This window comes from Sapajus apella, unplaced genomic scaffold (assembly GCF_009761245.1).
Source record: "Sapajus apella isolate SASKATOON/1434 unplaced genomic scaffold, GSC_monkey_1.0 scaffold20, whole genome shotgun sequence".
Lineage (NCBI taxonomy): Eukaryota > Metazoa > Chordata > Mammalia > Primates > Cebidae > Sapajus > Sapajus apella.
The window spans coordinates 3,443,278-3,466,603 of record NW_022436960.1 but is presented as its reverse complement, the minus strand read 5'-3'; the positions used below and the strand labels follow the sequence as shown (position 1 = coordinate 3,466,603).

The window sequence follows — 23,326 nt, the reverse complement described above, 5'->3', positions numbered from 1 at the left end:
TTTAGTAGAGACAGGGTTTCACTATGTTGGTCAGGCTGGTCTTGAACTCCTGACCTCAGGTGATCCACCCGCCTCGGCCTCCCAAAGTGCTGGGATTACAGGCATGAGCCACTGCACCCAGCCGGAACTGTGTCTTCTTACACGAGAGGAGTGAGACTGGAGAGTTTGGGATTTCCAGCCAGCAGTGAGGATCACTAACCTTTAGGAAAGACAGGGAGTTAAAAACCAGAGACAACCTGGACTAACTACTTGACGCTGTGCATGGTAAACGTGATTTTTCACAGGCTGTGGTTTTGGGGCATCAAGTGGGCTCTTGTTAAGCTGAGGGAGATACTTCGAATACTGATTCCGCCCCAAAGCTGCAACTCTCGGTCCCTGCCACGGCTCCGTATTGACAAAGAGGGAATCAGTTGTCGGTGACCTCGACCCCCCTCGGATCAGAGATGCCCCGAGTCCGAGCGGCCAGGGTGCTCAGCAGTGCCGGGTGGTGGGAATCATGGGGCCACCAAGCACCGACCCGGGTGCTCCGGGTGGCCTGTTTGAGCTCGGGGGTAGGGCGACGGCGGGGGCGGGAGGAGCGTCCGTGCGGGAGGCAGCGCAGCGCGACACGTGCCGCCCGGCGCCCGCCCCCCCACCGCCCCGCCCCTCCCACCTCCTCCCGCCCCTCCCACCTCCTCCCGCCCCTCCCACCTCCTCCCGCCCCTCCCACCTCCTCCCGCCCCGCCCCTCCCGCGGCCTCGAAGCCCCGCCCCTCGCGTCCGCCCCGCCCCTCGCAGCCTCAAGCTCGGCGATCCCGGAGGCGCGGACCGTGGGGCCCCGCGCCTTTTGTGTCGGGCTTCGACCGCCGCGCGCGCTCATTCACCTCAGCGGCCGTGGGCGGAGGAGCGCACGCGCGCGTAGTCCCCTCGGCGGGCTGCGGGGCGCACAGCCACGCGCGCAATCTCGGGCTCGGCTGCTGGGCTGAGTGAGATTAGCCCGAGCGCCCGCTCGCCTCTCCCTCGAGGACTCGGAGCCGCCGGCACGCTAGCCAGGAGCCGCCGCCCCGAGTCCCAGGCTGACGCGCACGCGCTCCCGCCGCCCGGACCCCAGCCGGCTCGCCCCCTCCCACTGCAGCTCCCTGCCTCCCGGCCGCGGCCACCGGGCACGCGCCCGCGCACACGCCGGCCCGGGCACGCGCCCGCCAAGATGGCAGGGGCCGGGGCCCGGCTGTCAGTCGCCGCCGCCGCGGCCCTTCCCCGCAGCTAGCGGCCCCGACGCCCGCCCGGAGAAGATGAGCCCCCGCCGCTCCCCGCAGCCCAGTCAGACGCGGAGCCGCCGCGCCCGGGGCCGGCTCCCCCGCTAGCGCCCGCGCCCCGCGCCCCGCCGCCGCCGCCGCCGCCGGGTTGCCCCTGGCCCGGCGCGCCCGTCCCCGGCAGCGACAATGAGGTGAGTTGGGGCCGACGCCTCGTGGGAGGCGGCAGCAGCGAGCTTCGGAGGGACTGGGTTGGTGGCCTTCGGTGCCCCCGAGGGCGGGAGGGGGACTCCAGGGGTGCGGGGGCGTCGGGAGGACAGCGAGGGCTCTGCAGAGATTCGGGGGCATGCAGAGCGCGGGAATGGCTTCGCGAGAGTCGTGGGGGCGTCTGGAGAGCCGGGAGGGTCTGCTGGGCTCTGGGGGCCGGCGTTCCCCAAGGGGCAGGCGGCGCTGGCCTTAGCTGCTGTGGGGTGCTCTTAGGCTCCGGAGGGCCTGCGGCGGGCCGGGGAGGCAGACCCCGCGGGCAGGTGTGGCCGCGTCCCGACCGCACTAGGACCGAAGTTGGCCGAAGCCCCCGTTCGGTGCCTTCCAGCCCGGAGGAGGCCGGCCTGCAGCCCCCAGGCCTTGCCCAAGCCTCCCCTTGCCAGTGCCCAGAGCCGCGTTTGGGCTTTTACAGGCGTAGCTTCCCCTCTACTTGAAGCCGGTCACCCCTTTCGTCTCCTTGTTCTATCCTCTCCCCTTTTTTTTTCTTGCACGCCAGTAACGTGCAAGGCCCCCAAATGTACCACTCATTGATATATCACTCAGTCGGGGAGCCTTCTGGTGATCAGGCCAAGAAATAAAACCTTGGTTCACCCAGAAGCCCTGGTGCCCTCTCCCAGTCGCTAAACCCTCCCTTCTCTCCAGAGGTAACCCTATTGTGACTTTTTTTTGGGGGGGAGGGTAATCTTCCCCCCCTTTCTAATTTTACTTTCTAAACACGTATCTCATAAAAACTGTAGTTTCTAACTGTAGTTTCCTTTTGGCTGTTTTGTATTTGTGTCAGTGAAATAATACAATATTCTTTTGTGCATGGTGTTTTCAAGATGTTTTTGAGATCCGTGCATTACGTTGTACTCGTTATTTGTTCATTTTTATTGTTCTATAGTATTCTGTTGTACGAATATACCACAGTGTACGCATTCTATTGTTACTAGACATTTTAGTTATTTCTAGCTTTGTTGGCTATTAATAATGCTGTTAGGGATATTGTTGTGTCTCCTGGTGCATTCATTTCAATTGGATATATATCTAGTAGAATTTTTAGGTCAAAAGATCCGCATATCTTTAGCTTTAGCAGTAAACACCAAGTTTCCAAAGTGGTTCTACGAGTTGACATTCTTACCGAAAAGTGTATGAGAGTTCTTGTTGCTTCACATTCTTGTTAACACTTGGTATCGTCAGTCTTAAATTTTAACCATTCTGATGATTATGAAATGGTATCTCATTGTGGTTTTAATCTACAGTTTCTTGTTGACTGATGAGGCTGAACATCTTTTCATGTTCATTTGGTATCTTCTGGCGTTTAGATATCTTACCCACATCTCTTTTGGTGTTTATTATTTTTATTTTTTTTGGGACAGAGTCTCTCCTGTTGCCCAGGCTAGAGTGCAGTGATGTGTTCTTGGCTCACTGTAATCTCCACCTCCTAGGTTCAAGCAATTCTCCTCTCTTGGCCTCCCAAGTAGCTGGGATTACAGGGCACACCTGGCTGACTTTTAGTTTTAGTAGAGATGGGGCTTCACCATGTTGGCCAGGCTGGTCTAGAACTCCTGACCTCAGGTGATCCACCTGCCTCAGCTTCCCAAGTGCTGGGATTACAGGCACTAGCCACCACACCCAGCCTCTTTTGGGGGTTTACATGTCAAGAAAATAGTTTCCTGTAACATTTAGAAACTTTACATGTGTTTTCCCCTTTATGTTATTTGGTTCACGTGGAATTCATTTTTGTGTAACATAATGTGCAAAAGGGGTTAAATTTTATTAAATTCCAGTCATCTTCCAGTCTTCCTTTTGGGGCCATTTTCTTTCTGCCTGAAGAATACTCTATAGTATTCTTTAGTGCAGGTCTGGCAACAAATTCTTAGTGCTTGTCTAAAAATGTCATTATTTATTCTTCATTGTTTTCTTTATTTGTAAGTTTTATTGAGATATAATTTACATACCATAAAATTTACCCATTTAAAGCTTATGTTTTAGTGGTTTTTAGAGTATTTAGTTATGCAATCATTACATCTAATTTTAGAACTTTTTTTTTCCGTTTGTGAAGTGTCACTTCATTAGTTATAGAACTCTTGGTTTGCCATTGTTTTCTTTTAGCATTTTAAAAAGCTAATTCACTTTTTTTTTTTTTTTTTTTTTTTTTTTTTTTGGTATAAAAATCCTACATTGTATAATAGCCATAGCTGGAGGCTGGGTTCTCTGCAGTAGAGACTCTGGTCAATAAAGTCCTAACTTCCTAATAGTAAGACTCGGTGAATATGGTCTCTTTTCAGAGGTTGAGGGTCAGATAGCAGTAGGTCTTTGAGATGGCATTAACAGTGGACTTGGTGAAGTTGCCCAGGGTGGCAGTGCAGCCCCTGATTGAGGTGTGGCAGTCCTTAATGTCAGCTGTCATCAGCAGCTTCTTGGGCATAGGGATCAAGACAAAACCATTCATTGTCTCTGTGAGTGGAGGTGAAGTGTACCAGCACAGAGCTGCAGTGGCCTGTCACCTTGCAAGGAATGCTGTGGGGCTTGCCAGTATTGTCCCATGAGATGCCTCCCTGCACGGGGACAGTGGAGAGCTTGGCAAAGATGATGACTCCTTGGATGGTAGTAGCTACTGTCTTGGAGCATTTAACAACCAGACCAACTGGCTATTTTATTCCCCAGTGGCAACAAGTGCCTTGAACCTGGACCACTGGGCAGTGCAAGTCTGCATTTCTACTGGCATAAAATTAAAAAAAAAAAAAAAAAAAAAAAAAAACCTCATCCTGAGGGATAGCCCCAGGAAAAAGTCAGTGATCTCAGCCTACTTGATGGGCACGGGAAAGAGATAGATCTTCAGGGACTTGATCTTTATGTCCTTTACTAGGCAGCCGAGTTTGATGATGGGGAGCTACTCCTTGTCCTTGGCCTTGCCTCCACCAGCTCCATGGCCTCAGCCAACCCTGGATGCCACTGCCGTGGCCTCCCGTTTTGGGGCCTCTAGGCTCTCCCACTGCACTGGTCTCATTCCCTATTTGGTGTTTTCTTGGAGAGCTCTTTTAGCATTTTAAAGCTATCCCATTATCTCTGACTTTTTCTGTTGAGAAGTCACTTGTCAGTCTGTTGTTCCTTTGAAAGTAGTCTTATTCTCTGGCCGTTTGTTTGTTTATTTTATTGATGTGGGGTTTCAGACTGGTCTCTAACTCCTCACCTCAGGTGATCTGCCTGCCTCAGCCTCCCAAAGTGCTGGGATTACAGATGTGAGCCACCACACCCAGCCCTTTCTGGCTGTTTTTAAAATGTTCCGTCTTTGGTTTTCAGCAATTTTTCTGTATTGTCCCTAGTATGGATTTCTTTTTATTTATAATTAGAGTTCTTAGGGATTCTTGAATTTGGGGCTTCATGTCTTACATTGGTTTTGGAAATAATTAGCCATTAGTACTTCAGGTATTTCTTCTGCCCCATTTTCTCTTACCTTTCCTTCTTGGGCTACAAAGATATATGTTAGACCAGCAGTTCCCAACTTTTTTGGCACCCGGGACTGGTTTTGTGGGACAAAATTTTTCCATGGGGTTTTGGGGGGCTGGTTTTGGAATAAAACTGTTCCACTTCAGATTATCAGGCTTTAGATTCTCCTAAGGAATACACAGCCTAGATCCCTTCCATGCATAGTTCACAGTAGGGTTCATGCTTCTATGAGAATCTAATGCAGCAGCTCATCTGACAGGAGGCATAGCTCAGGTGGTAATGCTTGCTCATCTGCTGCTTACCTCCTGCTGTGCAGCCTGGTTCCTGATAAGCCACAGACTGATACTAGCTCATGGTCCAAGGGTTGGGGACCTCCCATGTTAGTCCATTTCTCTATATCGTCTGTGTCTCTTAACTATTTCTCTGCATTTTACGGGTTTGTCTCTCTGTTCTTTATTGCAGTTTTCTCCTCACTTGTCTCTCTGCCTCTCTCCATCCCCCCCTCCCCTGCTGTATATAATCTGCTATTAAAACCATCCATTGAGTTTTTAATTTCAGATTTTTAAACTACTTTTAAATTTCTTTTTTGTTGTTGTTGTTTTTTTTTTATTTTTCAGAGTCTCATTGTTTTGCTCAGGCTGGAGTGCAGTGGCTCAATCACTACAGCCTTAAACTCCCACCTTAGCCTCCCAAGTAGCTGCAACTACAGCTAATTTTTAAACTTTGTTTTGTTTTGTTTTGTTTTGCTTTAGATACAGGGTCTTGCCGTGTTACCCAGACTGGTCTCAAACTCTTGGCTTCCAGTGATACTCCTGCCTCAGCCTCCCAGAGTGCTAGGATTACAGGAATGAGCTATTGTGCCCAGTTGATTTTTATATTTCTATTTGGTTCTGTTTTATAGTTCCAAGTTATCTGCCAAAATTATCATATCTCCTTTAACATAGTATGTGTAATTATCTTAAAGTCCGTGTTCAGTTATGGCAATGTCTGTTAGTTGTTTCTAGTGTCTGTTTCTGTTGGTTTTCATTCATATTGTCTTGTCTCCTTATGTGCCTAGTGTTTTTTTTTGTTTGTTTTTTTTTTTAATGTGTGCTAAACATCATGTTTGCAAAATTATTTGTAGGAATAATTTGAGGCCTAAGATGATGCTTTTTTCTTCCAGAGGTAATTCACATTTGCTGTTGGCAGGCATATGGGAGGACTTAGAATCAGGGTTGCCTTTAGTACAGTTTGAGGGATTGAAATATCTCTCTAAGCTGAGCTGCAGTTCTTGTGAAGACAAACCTGTTCACTTTTCCTTCTTATGTTCTCCTCTTCACCAGCACCTTCACTCTCCACCTCAGCACCAAATCTTTAGCATTCCCTTCAGAAATGACAAACACCTTTCAGGAAAATTAGCCTCAAGCACTGAGCTCACCTGCTCAGGCTCTGACTTGCTTTCCTCCCCCATGCCTCCACGCAGGCATTTCTTACATTTTCCCCAGATTTTCTAGTTTCCTTTAGGTAAAGTATTGTTCTGATTTCCTTAGTCCACAGTTACTAGCAGTAAAAGTCTCTGATTTTTGCATTTTCAGGAGCAGTTTGAGTCAATATTCAGTTCTGGAGATTCATGCTACCAGATTATGGAAGCTGTAGAGAACAGTGACACCTACTTTCTTATGTTCTGTTCTAATTGTACTAGATTATTTATGGCAGTTTGTGAAATGCTTTTGGAATCAAGATAACTTTAAGAATAAATCTTTAACTCGTCTTAATAAATAATTGAAAAAATAACAGTTTAGCTCAGGTCATTGCTATAAAGCAAAAGATTTGGGGGGCAGGTACTTTTATCTCCTTTCCATGGTTCCTTTCTCCTGTCTTGATGTCCTTAATTACTTATTTAATAAAAATTACACTCTAACCAGTCCTCCTGAATAGAACATTTAATTTTTGAGTCAACAATAGCATAAGACCATTCTCAGATCCCATTCTTTGGGATCTAATAAAAAGTCACGATGGCCATGCACAGTGGCTCTTGCCTGTAATCCCAGTACTTTGGGAGGCTGAGGCGGGCAGATCAGCTGAGGTCAGGAGTTCAAGACCAGCCTGTCTAACATGGTAAAACCCCGTCTCTACTAAAAATACAAAAGTTAGCCAGCATGGTTGTGGGTGCCTGTAGTCCCAGCTACTCGGGAGGCTGAGGCAGGAGAATCACTTAAACCCAGAAGGCAGAGGTTGCAGTAAGCCAAGGTCCAACTTGGGTAACAAAGCGAGACTTTGTCTCAAAAAAAGAGAAAAAAACCTCATGGATGTAGAAGTAAAGGTTTCTAAGTGGTTTTTGGAGAATGAAGAACCATTTTTCTTTTTTTTTTTTTTTTAAGTCAATCATTTTTACACAGATTTAAAAAATTGCTGCAGACAGTTTAATATGGTTCTCCATTGCCGACTGCTTATATTTAAATATCTATACATGTATATTTACCTGTACCTGAAGTACTTGGCTTTAGTACATGGACTTAAATGAATCCAGGGGGACTATTCATTACCTTTATTGTCAGTTTATTTGATTTGATTATTTATAAGCAATTTGGTTTATGATAACACTTTGCTTTTTGTTCAGTCTTAAATATTTAAAATGAAAGTAACGCATCGTTTCTCTTGATGGATACTCTCACGAGAATACATAGATGTGACCTGTTGCTAAAAGTCTAAAATGTAATATCCAAACTCTGTTCCTTTTGGAGCATCTCAAAAAGCCATAAAGCCGGAAATGCATTCTCACAAGTGAGCTAAACACTCGAGGCACATGTCCACTTATTTTAACAAAAAAATACTATTGTATAAACTTATTCAGTTAATAAAGTATAAGTTTGAGTTTTATTTATTTTCTAGAGTACTGCCTGAATTCTTGTTTCCCTTTTTCTAACAGACCCTATGTATTTTCATATCTAAATTGAGAAATTATTTTTTAATGGCATACTGTTGTTTGGTACTGGATTAGATGGGGTAAGGAGATGGAAGGAACTAGACACCCTGTTCCCCACTCTCACTGCCCATACAGAAATAGTCCCCATACCTAAAAGATTTACAGAAACTTACTAGGTCTTTCTGCACTTGCCACAAAACAAAACAAAACAAAAAAACACCACACGTACATACACAATATGCAATATATTCCTGCTTATATATTCGAGTCATTTATCTATTGGGAACATTCTCTTCTGTGAGCATTTTCCCTATCTGCTTTTTATCTTTTAAAGATTTGGATACAGAAGTTAAAATTTTTTTAGGTCATTAAGTTGTTTTCCTGGTGATTTTTCCATGTTTCTGACATTGTAGGATATTGTTCTTCTAGAATTTTGATTATCAGACTTTTTTTTTCAGCTATACATGAAGTTGGCCCTCTGCATCTGTCAATTCTGCATGTGTGGATTCAACCAATCTCGGATGGAAAACATTTTTTTATAAAAAGGATGGTTATCTATACTGAACATGTACGGACGTTTCTTCTTTTCATTATCCCCTGAACAATATAACAACTATTTATATATAATTTGCATGGTATTTCGGTGTTACAAGTAATTTAGAGATGATTTAAGGTATATGGGATATATCTGGGCTATATGCAAATATGACTCCATTTACATAAGGAATTTGAGCATCCACAAACTTTGGTATCTATCTGAGATGAGTCCTGGAACCAGTCTTCTGTGGATACTGAGTATGACTGTATAACAGTTTTAAAAATTCATTCTTCAAATGGTCTGAAATATGAGGTGGAGACTGAAATTACATTTTTCTCAAAATTGCTAGTTAGATACTTGATCATATCAGTAGTTTATGTGGTAGAGATAACAACAACATTTTCTGGGTTGGACGGCTGTGCAAACATCTGGATCCCAACATTCTGGGGTGCGTGGTTGTAGCTGGTAATGTCTATATGAGTGAGAATCACCTCTAATCTTCAGAAAGCTTATCTACCCCCCCCAGGGCCAGCCTTGCACATGTGAGGCATGGCCAGTCCAGCCTGTCAACAGGTCTGGTTATGAGCCAAGAAGTGCTTCATTTGGACCAGGGGCACTTTATCGATGTTGGAGTTCTACAGAATGCAGTGTGATCACAGAATATAACAGTATAAAATACACAGGTATAAACACAGTCCTTACTTATCACCTTAACCTGTACTGGATAACACAGTTGGGTCCAAATACATTTCTGAACCCTGTCCTGCAATCTGCTGGTACAGGGTATTCTCTAAGGTGGCTTTGGAAGTCATGTTAAGAAGACCAGCTATAGGGACTATAGGGATTCTGTGTGTGTGTATCTTTCCAGGCTCTCTTGTTCTGTCTGCCTGTGTTTAGGCCTGTTCCATTACCATACATGCCTTGTAGACAGTGATTTTAATTTGAGCAGCATCTTGTTTGATTAACATTATTTTGAATTTTGCTGGTGAGGTGATTGTGTTTGTATTTAATTTATAAATTTGTTTTTTGCTTATCTAGTTATGTAAACATAAGGCTTTTATGAGACCGAGTCTTTTGCTCTGTTGCCCAGGCTGGAGTGCAGTGGCATGATCTCGGCTCACTGCAACCTCCATTTCCCAGGTTCAAGCAATTCTCCTGCCTCAGCCTCCTGAGTAGCTGGGATTGCAGGTGCATGGCACTATGCCTGGCTAATTTTTGTATTTTTTTAGTAGAAACTTATGTTTCGTGCCCGGTCAAACATGAGACCTTTAAACTTAGTTTTATAATTGTGTGTATAAGCTGGTGTCACATGCCTGTAATCCCAGCTACTTGGGAGGCTGAGCAGGAGGATAGGCTTAAGGCCAAGAGTTTGAGACCAGCATGGCAGGGGCAGCATAGTGAGATCCTATCTGCTTTTGCTTTTTGTGATTTTGGCTAGCACTCCTGTTGATTAAGAGAAATAATAGGCGGGGGCATGGTGGCTCACACCTGTAATCCCCTCACTTTGGGAGGTCGAGGCAGATGGATCACCAGAGGTCAGGAGTTTGAGACCAGCCTGGCCAACATGGTGAAACCTCGTTTCTACTAAAAATACAAAAGTTAGCTGGGCATGTTGGCGGGCACCTGTAACCCCAGCTACTCAAGAGGCCAAGGCAGGAGAATCGGTTGAACCCAGGAGGCAGAGGTTGCAGTGAGCCAAGATCATGTCATTGCACTCCATCCTGGATGAAAGAGTGAAGCTCTGTCTCAAAAATAACACAAAATAGAACAATAACAACTTTATGTATATATAATATATATGCTGAATAAATATAAATTAAATCATATTGTTTCACATACAGACTTTTTCCCTTTAAAGAGAATCTGTGTACCGCGCATGTTTGAGGAACCGTGCAGTAGGAATAGCCTGCACCTGGCTTGTGTACTGCGTATTTGTATTGGGCATTGTATATTTAATATATGTACATCTCCCCCCATCAAATATTTGAAAACATTTAAAATAACTGAATAATAGTCTATCAGATGGTATACTATGATTTATTCATAATATATATTTTAATGGTATTGGGACCAAAGGGTATAAACATTTTAAAGGCTGTCAACATATACTACCAGAATGTTAAAGAAGAGAGAAAGAGATAAAGTTAATGAATAGAAGTTTAATCCTGGAAGTTTAACTTGGAGGTTCTCCCAAAAACAAAACAAAACAAAACAAATCACCAAAGGAAGGACTAGGAAAGGAATCAGAAGAGATTCTGGAGTAAGTAAATGGAGTTAAAAGGGAGGGGGGAAATACTGTACCTAGAAATGGTGTAGTTCTGTCTGCTCACCAGTGGAGGGAAACCTGTTCCCAGTTCCTCTGTAGCGATTCATGTGAAGATGCATTGTCTTTGTCTTTATGGCTGTGTGAAAGACATCTCTTCAGTTCTTCAGTTTGCAGTTAATATAGGTATGTAAAGGGACTTCTTTTTTTTTTTTTTTTTTTTGAGACGGAGTTTCGCTCTTGTTACCCAGGCTGGAGTGCAATGGCGCGATCTCGGCTCACCGCAACCTCCACCTCCTGGGTTCAGGCAATTCTCCTGCCTCAGCCTCCTGAGTAGCTGGGATTACAGGCACACGCCACCATGCCCAGCTGATTTTTTGCATTTTTAGTAGAGACGGGGTTTCACCATGTTGACCAGGATGGTCTCTATCTCTTGACCTCGTGATCCACCTGCCTCAGCCTCCCAAAGTGCTGGGATTACAGGCGTGAGCCACCGAAGGGACTTCTTAAAAAGAATTTGGGTTAGATTTTAAATGTTTTAGTTTAATTTAACCCTTGTACTCTAAGCAGCTTGGGTTTTAGAGTCAGACCTGGATTCTGCCCCAGAGGTACTACTTTTCAGCTGACTGACTTTTAGCATTTCCTTAACTTTTATAGCCTCCATTTTTCTCAAATGTAAATTAGGACAGTTCACTTTCTTAAGAGGGTCTTGTGAAGATCAAATGAGAATTCATGAAAAGTTCTTAGCTTATGATATTCAATAAAGGTTAGTTATCTACCCTACTCCACCCCAACCCAGCCTCGCCACCCTGAATTTATTTTCTAGAGTTTATCTTCCATGAGGATATGGGACAATTCTGGTTTCAAATATTCTGCCCTTTTGTCCGATTACTATATAACCTACCTTCATATGTAATAAATTTTGGTTTAGAAACTACAGTTGCTATTGATACATCAACTTCTAAGAAAGATCCAGGGACATTATCTGCAAAAGATGAAATAGACAAAGCTAAAACAGGAGGCATAATATTTGGGGGTAGAGGAGATAATTGTACCAGAAAACTTAGATTAAGAAATATGTACTGCAGTCGAGCACACTTAGCTGAAATTCATGGAAGTCATGGCAGAAAGGGAAAGGTAAGCCAATGTGTGCCTCTCTTTGGGTAATAAAGGAGAGATGTGCCGTTATATAGCTCTAAAGGTGATCTTAAAGAGACAGTGGACCTTGAAAGAGCTTGGTTTTGGTAGCGTCTTACACCCTTCTCCAGTACTTTTCCCATGTGATAATTTGTCCTGGGCTTCTTTAAAAGGTTCCAGCACTCTCAACCATTCTCTGGGTCCTGCCTGTTGCTCTGCTGCCTCTGTGGAGTTGTGTTTATTGCACTGATCTCTTCTCCCTTCTGTCTCCAAGAATCCTTAAATAAGAAAAGATCTGATGAGCTAAATCACACAAGTTGATCGCAGTCTAGCTACTTCCTTTTCCTCTTTACTTTGCTAACTTATTAGCCTTGAAATCTTAGTTGAAATATTTCCTTGGGGAGGCAGTCTTTGACCCTTAGCCTGAAGGCCTTTTCCTGTTAATTACCTTTGTGATATCCCATATTTCCTCTTCTGTAACTGTTTATATGTATGCAATTACTTAAAATTTCCCTGCCCTACTGAAGTCTTTATAAAGGCAGAGCTTATGCTTGTTTTGATCTCTGCTAGAACCCCAGAGCCTAGCACTGGTACTTGGCACTTGGTAAATGTTTGACACTGCCACCTATACCCAAAATGGATAGTCGATCGTGGCGTTCATCCCAGTTTAGCATGGATCCTTCTAAGGACAGCGTTTCAGGTAGCCACCCCCCAAATAGTAGAAGCTAGCATCCAAGAAAAGGCTATTTTATTATGTGTTTAATGACTTAATGCATTACTGGGGTGACAGTGATTTAGTCTACTGTGTCCTTACTGCTGCTGTAAGACATGATTTGTTTAGTGATGTGTGGATGGGTATTTTTTTTTTTCTGTGATTTCTTCATAAAGATGTTATCCACTGTAACCCTTAATATCCCAGATGTTTCTGAAACTATAATATGCATAGGAATCACTGGGGGGATATGTATGTATGTGTCCTTCCAAAATGGAGACCCCAGCCCCGTCCCCAGGGATGAATGAATGCTTTTATTTCTTTCTTTTTTAAATTAATGGACTTTGTATTTTAGAACAGTTTTATATTTATGGAAAAATCAAGAAGGTAGTACAGAGAGTTCCCATACACCTCCCACACACATATAGTTTCTCCTGTTATTAACATCTTATATTAATACGGTCCATTATTACTGAAAACATTATTTTTTTTAATTTTAATTTAATTATTTATTTTGAGATGGAGTCTTGCTCTGTTGCCCAGGCTGGAGTACAGTGGCACAATCTTGGCTCACTGCAACCTCTGCCTCCCTGGTTCAAGCAATTCTCCTACCTCAGCCTCCCTAGTAGCTGGGATTACAGGTGCTTGCCACCATGTCTGGCTAGTTTTTTGTATTTTTAGTAGAAACGGGGTTTCACCATTAGCCAGGATAGTCTCGATCTCCTGACCATGTGATCTGTCCGTCTCGGCCTCCCAAAGTGCTGGGATTACTTTATTATTATTTTTTGAGACAGAGTTTTCTCTTGTTGCCCAGGCTGCAGTGTAATGGCCCGATCTCGGCTCACTGCAACTTCCGCCTCCCTGTTTAAAGCGATTTTCCTGCCCCAGCCTCCTGAGTAGCTGGGATTACAGGTATAGGCCACCACGCCGATCTAATTTTTTTGTATTTTTAGTAGAGACAGAGGTGAATTTTACCGTGTTGGTCAGGCTGGTCTCAAACTCCTGACCTCAGGTGATTTACCTGTGTGGACCTCCCAAAGTGATGGGATTACAGGCATAAGTCACTGCGCCCAGCTGACATTATTGATTAAAGTCCAGCGTTTATTCAAGTTTCCTTTGTTTTTACCTGATACCCTTTTCTGTTCCAGGGTTCCATTCAAGACATTAGTTTAGTTTTTATATAACAACGTTTAGATTTTATATCTCTTTAGGCTCCTCTTGGCAGTGACAATTTCTCAGACTTTCCTCATTTAATTTTAATAAATTGTATTTGCTTACATTTTTGCATGACAGATACATATATATTTAGTACCTACTAAATGCAAGATAGTGGGACTAGGGATAGAGTTGTGGAGACCTACATAAGCCTCAAGGAGTTGATAACCAAGAAGAATAGCATGGGGCATATGAGATGAAAGTGTCAGAAAAGAGATATGAACAACATAATTTTTATTTATTGTTATTATTATTACATTTGAGATGGACCTAGGGGAACTGGCAGGATTTTGACTTGGGCTTATCTTCTGTTTTGGTTCTTCACCTTTGTACTTCCTTGAACTGGTCTATTCTTTCTTCGAATTGGCTTTTCAGATTCTTGAAGATAATGGATTTCAGAAAGTCTTGCCTTTTCTTGGTTAAAAGTCCTTGGTCTTGGCTGGGCACGGTGGTTCACGCTTGTAATCCCAGCACTTTGGGTGGCTGAGGTGGGCAAATCACCTGAGGTTGGGAGTTCGTGACCAGCCTGACCAACATGGAGAAACCCCATCTCTGCTAAAAATACAAAATTAGTCTGGCGTGGTGGCTCATATTTGTAATCCCAGCTACTCAAGAGGCTGAGGCAGGAGAATTGCTTGAAGCTGGGAGGCAGAGGTTGTGGTAAGCTGAGATTGTGCTATTGCATTCCAGCCTGAGCAACAAGAGTGAAACTCTGTCTGAAAAAAAAAAAAAAAACGTTACTGGTCTTTTAGCCATTCATTACTAATTAGTGGCCCTTCTGAGGACCTTTCTTTTCCTGAGCTCTGACCTGCTGAACTCCTTAAGCAATTTAGATCTCTAACTTTGGCTTGAACACAGAAAGATGTTCGGCCTGGCACACAGGTGAAACTGAATACAAAATAGAAACGTACTACACCTTAGAGCCTCTTTGCTGATAGATCAAAATCAAATGTATTGACCGGGCTCAATAGCTCATGTCTGTAATCCCCGCACTTTGGGAGGCAGAGGCAAGTGGATCACCTGAGGTCAGGAGTTTGAGACCAGCCTGACTAACATGGTGAAACTCCATCTCTATTAAAAATACAAAAATTAGCTGACTGGTGGCATGTGCTGTGTCCCAGCTACTCAGGAGGCTGAAGCATGAGAATCACTTGAATCTGGGAGGTGGAGGCTGTGATGAGCTGAAATTGCACCACTGCACTCCAGCCTGGGTGACAGAATGAGACTCTATCTTAAAAATAAGTAAAATAAAAGAAAATGTATCCACTGGCACTGCTTCCTTCAACCAGCTGAGATTTCTAAGAGAACAGCTTCAGTGTCCCATTTATGAACATTTTCTTTCCTGGGAAAAAGGAAAATGCTCTCCTCAATTTGTATCATTAAGCAAAATTGAACTGTAAGCAAAAGACTGAATCAGACAGAGTCCCAGTTAGAGGAGCAGCACTAGGAAGAGAGCCAACTGGTGCTTTCTTAAGATAAGAGTGATATGCTTCAGAGTGTCCAAGGTGATGGGTGATGAGGGAGTGTGACTGTGAAGTGCACATGTGGTAATAATTCCACAAATATTTATTGAGTTTACTGTGTTGATTTCTGGACCATGAATTGAAGACATGGTTTTCTACACATGTAGCCTAGTGTAAAGAAGACAGAGCATAAGTACGTGCAATTCAGCATGTCTACAACTGGACTCATTAATCCTACATTTATAAGCAATTGTTTTTTGACAAGAGTGCCAGGCAATTCAGTGGAGGAAAATAGCCTTTTCAACAACTACTGGGACAAAATGTCTACATACAAAAGAATGAAATTGGACCCTACCTCACACCATATACAAGATTCAACTTAAAGTATATCGTAAACTTAGGTGAAAGAACTAAAACTTTAGAATAGTTGTAGGAGAAAATACAAAAGTAAGTCTGTGTGGCCTCATGTTAGGTGATGGTTTCTTAGAAATAGTACCAAAAGAACAAATGACCAATAAATAAATAAATTAGACTTCAACAATATTAAACATGTTTCTGCTTAAAATGGTACTATCAAGAAAGTAACAAGACGATCCTCATAATGGGAGAAAATATTTGCAAATTATATATCTGATAAGGGATTTATGTCTAGACATATGAAGAACTCTTATATTTTGCTATGGTCTAAAAGTTTGTGTGCTCCCAAAATTCAAATGTTGAAATACTACCCCTCAAGATGATATTATTAAGAGGTGGGACTTTTGGAATATGAGTAGGTCATGAGAGTTGAACTCTTGTATATGGGATTAGTGCCCTTATAAAAGAGGTTTGAGGGAGCTTGTTTGCCCCTCTTAGCAGGTGAGGATGCAGCAAGCAGGCTCTGACCGTGAGGAAAAGGCCTTCACCAGATATTTAATCTGTTGGTACCTTCATCTTGGACTTCTCAGCTTCTGTAACTGTGAGAAATTAATGTTGTTTGTAAGCCACTCAGTTTCTGTTATATTTGTTATAGCAGCTTGAATAGACTAAGACACATCCCAACAATGAAAAGACAACCAAATTTTAAAATGGGCAAATGATTTGAATAGATACGTTTCTAAACAATATAAGCAAATGGCCAGTAAGCACTTGAAAAGGCACTCAGCATCATTAGACAAGAGGAAATGGAAACCAAAACCACAATGAGATATCATTTCATACCCACTAGGATGGTGTGAATAAAAAGACAGATAATAACAAATGTTGGTGGGCAACATTTCCCTAAGTGGTAACAACCCAAATGTTCATGAATTGATGAATGGATAAACAAAATGTGGTATATCCATAGAGTACAATAAAGTAATGAAATACTGACACTGACACAACATGGATGAACATTGGAAACATGCACAATGAAAGGTGCAGTCACAAATGACCACACGTTGTATGATTCCATTTACATGAAATGTCCAGTATAGGCAAATCTTTAGAAGCAGAATGTAGATTAGTGGTTGCTTGGATGGGTGGAAGGTGGGGGACTTAGGGTCAGTATGAGAATGGGGCATAACTACTAATGACTATAAGATTTCTCTTGGAGATAATGCAGGTATTCCAAGATTTAATTATGGTAATAATTGCACAATTCTGTGAATGTCCTAAAAACCATTGTATACTTTAATTGGGTGAATTTTATGGAAAAAAATCTATTTCTTAGTAAATCTGTTTTAAAACAACAACGGAACTCATTGTTTTCCTTCCCAGACTTGTCTTTTTGGAGAATCCTTATTCCCAGAGAGACACACTTTGTGATCCAAAATAGAAAACTGTAGGTGTGATAGAGTCTCTCAGTTCCCTCCTGTTACATCCAGGTGGACATGTCTTTATCCTTTCATCTTCCTTAAAATCTCTTCTCTTTGTCCCCATCCCCCCAGGGCAGTGATACTGATTTAAATCAGGTCTTCATCATTATTAAAATACCATAATTATATTTGACTTTTGTTTTCTACCTCTTAAAAATGTCTCCTCAGTGCTTTGTTGTTAGTACTCAAATCTGAGTTAACATTTTCCTCCTAGGTTTCTTCAGGATATTCCCGTATCTTTATAATAAAGTCATAACTCCTAGAGAGTATGCAAAGTCTTGCGTGAGCTGACCTCTTTGGTGACTCTGCAGATTAATCTCTTCTATTTCCTCTGTTATAAAGAACCCACCCTCACATATTTTTTATACATTTTTTACCTTGTATATAGTATTCTTCCTGATTGTAGTGCCACATTTCAAATGATCAACCGTTAAATGGTGACTACCATACTGGACAGCACAGATTATAGACCATTTTCGTTATTGTGGAAAGTTCTGCTAGACAGTGCTGGTCTAATACATGGCATAGCTTACTCTGGTGCTCAGTAAATATCCATTAAATGAATGAATGTAATCATAGCTATTATCTGTGGCAGGCATTCACCAGCTTCTCCCTTTATACTTCTGGTAGGAAGGCAGTCCTTGGATTATGTTGAGGTTCATTCATGTTGTAGCATGTGACCAGATATCCTTTTTTTGAGACACCACTTTTTAACATTTCATTCGTCAGTGGAATTTGGGTTGTTTCGACCCTTGACTATTGTGAATAATGCTGCAGTGAACACAAGTGGACAGATAGGTCTTCAAGATTCTACTTTGCATTCTTTGGTTATATACCCAGAAGCGGTTCTGGGGAAAAAAATTATATATAATATATATTTATATGTATGTGCTGTGTGTGTACCCAATTGTATGTATAGCTGGATATATATAGTTGACTCTTGAACAACATGAATTTAAACTATGCTGGTCTGCTTATATGCAGATTTTTTTCAGTAAATATATTGGAAAAACTTTTTGGAGATTTGTGACAATTTGAAAGAAACTTGCACATGAACTGCCACCCCCGAGGCAGCAAGATCAACCCCTCTCCTTCCTCCTCCTCAGCCTTCTCAACACAAAGATGACAGGATGAAGATGTTTATGATTATCCATTTCCACTTCATGAATAGTAAATATATTTTCTCATGAGTTTCTTAATAACATTTTCTTTTCTCTAGCTTATTTTAGTTTAACCGTTTTCCTGTTTTAGAAAAAGTGCAGCTTGCTGCCAATGCTCATTTAATTTTGCATAAACACACTCTTTGAGGCTGAAGTGAATCTGATTGATTTTCAATGTGAAAATAAAATATAAAACTGTTCTTGGAGTTATTTCTAAACAAAGTAACATCAGAATCATCTGAATCATCAGAATTGTCTATTTTGGAAAAATCAGATTCATCAAATGAATCTTGGTCAACAACTGTTTGAGAATGATATTAACATCACGCGTAGGAATACAGTGTTTTCTAGGATTTGGCATTTTCAGTGATTGAGAATTACTATATTTTGTAAATGGAAATGCCACTACTAAAAACAGAATGCTATAAATAGAATGATGTCTTTTGTTTCCAAAGTTGATATACTAGAGCAATGCAAAAATAATAATAAAAGCAAGATATTTCGTGGCAAAGTTATTTCAGAGTAAACGCAGCAACCACAAGCACCAACAGCGAGTATTCTCAGGGCAAAGTGGAAAAGGGTTAAGAATACAGTATATAATATGTGTAACTTATAAAATATGTGTTAGTCAACTGCTTATGTTATCAGTAAAGCTTCCAGTCAACAGTAGGCTATTAGTAATTAAGATTTTAGGAAGTCAAAGTTATACATATATTTTCAACTGTGTGGTGGGAGGGCGGGAGTTGGCACCCCTGACCCCTGCATTAAGAGTCAACTCGTGTGTGTGTGTGTGTGTGTGTGTGTGTGTCTCCAGTGGTTGCTGCATCATATGGTAATTCTATTTTTAATTTTCTAAAATGGCTAAACCATTTCACATTTTCACCAACTGTGCCCAGTGATTCCAGTTTTTCTGCATCCTTGCCAGCACGTATTTTCTGTTCTTCTGATAATGCTATCCTAATGGGTGTGAAGTGGTATCTCATTGTACTTTTGATTTGCTTTTCTCTTACAATTAGTGATGTTGAGCATTCTTACATATGCTGTTTAGCTGTTTATATATCTTCTATGGAGAATTATCTATTCAAGTCCTTCGCTCTTTTATTAATTGGGTTATTTGGTTTTTTCATTGTTGAGCTATAGGAGTCTCATATATTCTGGATATTAACCAGTTAACCATATATGTGATTTACAAATATTTCCTTTAACTTTGTAGGTTGTCTTTTCACCTTGCTGACTGTTTTATGCAGAAGTTTTAAAATATAATTTAGTCTCATTTGTCTCTTTTTGCTTTTGGTGTTATATCCAGGACATCATTGTCGAATCGAATGTCATGAAACTTTCCCTCTATGTTTTATTTTAGGAGTATTATAGGTGTTTAGGTCTTTAATCCATTTTTAGTTAAATTTTAGTTAATATATTTACTATTTTAGTTAATATATTTATTCACTAAGAGGAAATTACTATTCACTAAGTGTATGGTGTAAGGTAAGGATCTAAACTCATTCTTTTGCATGTGGATATTCAGTTTTCCCAATACCATTAGTTGAAAAGGCTATCTCTTCTTCATATTGTGTATTCTTTGTGTCCTTGTTGAAGATCAGTTGACCATACATGCAAATACACATCATTGCCTTATTTCTGCTCTTAGGGGAAAACCTTTCATCCTTTCACTGTTGAGTATGATGTTTGCTGTGAGCTTTTCCTATCTGGTTTTCATTATGTTGAGGTAGTATCCTCTATTCCTAGTTTGTTGAGTGTTGTTTTGTTTTGTTTTTATCATGAAAGGGTGTTGAATTTTGTCATATTCATTTTTTTCTGTATTAATTGAGATGATCATGTGGTTTTTTTCTTTCATTTGTTAATGTATTACATTGATTTTTGTATGTTGAGCCATTCTTGCATTCCAAGTATTGGTTGTGGTGTATAATCCTTTTAATGTGTTGTTGAATTCAGTTTGCTAGTATTTTGTTAAGGACCCTTTCATCGGTATTCATCAGATACTGGTCTGTAGCTTTCTTGTTATGTCTTTGTCCGGTTTAGGTATCAGATTAATGCTGACCCATAGATTGGGAATGTTCCCTCATCTTCAATTCTTTGGAAGAGTTTGAGGATTAATGTTAATTCTTATTTAAATATTTGGAAAAATTCTCCAGTGAAAGCATCTGCCTGGGTTTTTCTGTGTTGGGAGGTTTTTTATTATTGCTTCAATGTCCTTATGTCTGCCCAGATTTTTAAATTTCTTTTCTTTTTTTTTTTGAATCAGAGTTTAATTCCTGTTGCCCAGGCTGGAGTGCAATGGCGTAGTCTCCCCTCACTGCAACCTCTGCCTCCCAGGTTCAAGTGATTCTCCTGCCACAGCCTCCCAGGTAGCTGGGATTACAGGTGTGTGCCACCACGCCCAGCTAATTTTTTTGTATTTTTAGTAGAGACGGGGTTTCACCATGTTGGACAAGCTGGTCTTGAACTCCTGACCTCAAGTGATCCACCTGTGTTGGCCTCCCGAAGTGCTGGGATTACAGGCGTGAGCCACCGTGTCCAGCCCAGATTTTTTTATTTCTTCAGTCTTGGTAGGTTGTATGTTTTTAGGAATTTGTCAGTTTCTTCTAAGTTTTATCCAATTTGTTGGCATATAATAGTTTATAGTAGTCTCCTATAATCTGTGACGACTTATAATATCCCTTCTTTAATTTCTTGTTTTTTTTTTAAATTTTTTCTTTATTGTTCCATAATACTTATATTGGATTGTTTGTTTGAGATAGGGTGTTGCTCTGTCATTCAAGCTTGAGTACAATGGTGTGATCATAGCTTCCTGCAGCCTTGAACTCCTGGGCTAAAGTGATCCTCCCGCGCCAGCTTCCCAAATAGTTGGAAGTACAGGCATACAATACCATGCCTGGCTATTTTTTAAAAATTTATTTTCTAGAGATTTGTTATATTGCTCAGACTGGTCTCAAACACCTTACCTCAAGCTATCCTCCTGCTTTGGCCTCCCAAAGTGTTGGGATTACAGGCATGAGCCACTGTGCCCAGCTCCCCTTTTTATTTCTAATTTCAGTTTTTTTAATCTTTTTCTCAAGCTAATTAAGGATTAGTCAGTTTTGTTGATTTTTTTTTTTAAACTCTTGGTTTCATTGATTTTAAAAAATTACTTCTCTATTCTCAATTTCACTTATCTCTTCTGTAATCTTTATTATAGTTTCCATGCTTCTGCTAACTTTTGGTTTAGTTTGTTCTTTTTCTAGTTCCTTGAGATATAAAGTTAGGCTGTTGATTTGAGATCTGTCTTATTTTTTTTTCTTTTTGTCACATACACACATATGAAGAGATTGTTCTTCTTTTTAATGTAAGCATACTACTATAAACGTTCCACTTAGGAATGTATTTGCTGCATCTCACAGGTTTGGGTATGCTGTATTTTCATTTTTTTCTTTTTTGAGATGGAGTCTCGCTCTGTCATCCAGGCTGGAGTTAATTGGCACAATCTCAGCCCACTGCAACCTCAGCCTCCCGGGTTTATGTGATTCTCCTGCCTCAGCCTCCTGAGTAGTTGGGATTACAGGCACATATCACCACACCTGGCTACTTTTTGTATTTTTAGTAGAGACGGGGTTTCACCATGTTGGCCAGGCAAGTCTCCAACTCCTGACCTCGTGATCCGCCTGCCTTGGCCTCCCAAAGTGCTGACATTACGGGCATGAGCCACTGCACCCAGCCATATTTTCATTTTCGTTTGTCTCTGGATATTTTCTCAATTCTGTTGTGATTTCTTCTTTGACCTAATGGCTGGATAAGAGTAAGTTGTTTAATTTCCACATAATTTTGGATTTTCCTATTTTCCTTATGCTATTATTTCTAGTTTCATTCTGTTGTGTTGGGAGATAATACTTTGTATGATTATTTGATTGCAGTGTTCTTAGATTAAGATTTGTTTGTAGCCTAACATGTAGTCTCTCTTGGAGAACATTCTGTGTTTGCCTCAGAAGAATGTATAATCTTCAATGTGAAGCTGGTTCCCTGTGCATTGCTTATCAACTTGTCTGAGTCCAGTGAGGCAGAACACCTGCATGCACCATAAGTTACACAAAGCTGGTTTATTATGTACAGATAGGCACCAGGATACAACAGAAGCTTAGGATTTATTTCGAGCCAGTTCCCCAAGGCTCAGATAAGCTTCCTGAGGCAGATGGAATTTTGTCTGTGTGTGCCTGACTTGTACCACAGCTGAGGGATCCTGGAAAGCAGGCTGCCCTGGGTTTTATACCCTGGGGTCACATGAGTCATTGAGTGAAAGCTTGAAAGACATCCTGTTCTAAGGGGGATTGGAAGAAAACCTAGGTTCTTCCAGCCAGCTCTCCTCCTATTTCAAGATGTTGTATTCCCAGCACATTCTACAGTTATTCTTGAGAACTATAGGCAAGAAAGATGGAGTCCAAGGCCACTCAGAAAACTGCTCTGCATGGTTCCCCTTTATCTGCAGGGATATGTTCCAAGACCCCAGTGAATTCCTGAAGCCATGAATGGTACTAAACACTATGTATACTACATACCTTTGGTGAAGTTTTATAGTAAGAGTTAACAGCAGGCTGGGTGCAGTGGCTCATGCCTGTAATCCCAGCACTTTGAGAGGCCGAGGCAGGAGGATCACTTAAGGTCAGGTGTTTGAGACCAGCCTGGCTAACATGGTGAAACGCTGTCTCCACTAAAGATATAAAAATTAGCCAGACGTGGTGGTGCTCACCTGTAGTTACAGCTGTTTGAGAGGCTGAAGCAGGAGAATCCCTTGAAACCTGGGAGAGAGACGGCAGTGAGCTGAGATTGTGCCACTGTGCTCCAGCCTAGGCAGCAGAGTGAGACTCCATCTCAAAAAAAAAAAAAAAAAAGAGAGAGAGTTAACAGGAATAACTAATAAAATAGAACATTTATAACAGTATACACTAGTAAAAGCTATGTGAATATGGTCTCTCAAACTGTCTTTTGAACTGTACTAATCTATTTTCAGGTCAAAGTTGACTGCAGATAACTGAAACCGCAGAAGGTGAAATCATGGATAAGTGGGATAACCATGGCTAACTACTATATCTCTATTAGATCTAATTGGTTTATAGTATTGTTAAAGTCCTCTGTTTCCTTATTGATCTGCTTTTTGGTGTTCTGTGTATAACTAAAAG

The 23,326-nt window shown here is 41.5% G+C and overlaps 1 protein-coding gene across 1 annotated transcript in view; it reads left to right on the top strand.

Annotated features, from left to right (window-relative positions):
- The first annotated feature begins 785 nt into the window (after window positions 1-785).
- Window positions 786-23,326, top strand: part of EVL (Enah/Vasp-like) — a 182,733-nt gene continuing 160,192 nt past the window's right edge. Inside the window, exon 1 of the mRNA XM_032287422.1 lies at window positions 786-1,425. Within this exon, the coding sequence (XP_032143313.1) occupies window positions 1,421-1,425 (5 nt within the window). The 5' untranslated portion in view covers window positions 786-1,420. The remainder of the gene's footprint in view (window positions 1,426-23,326) is intronic.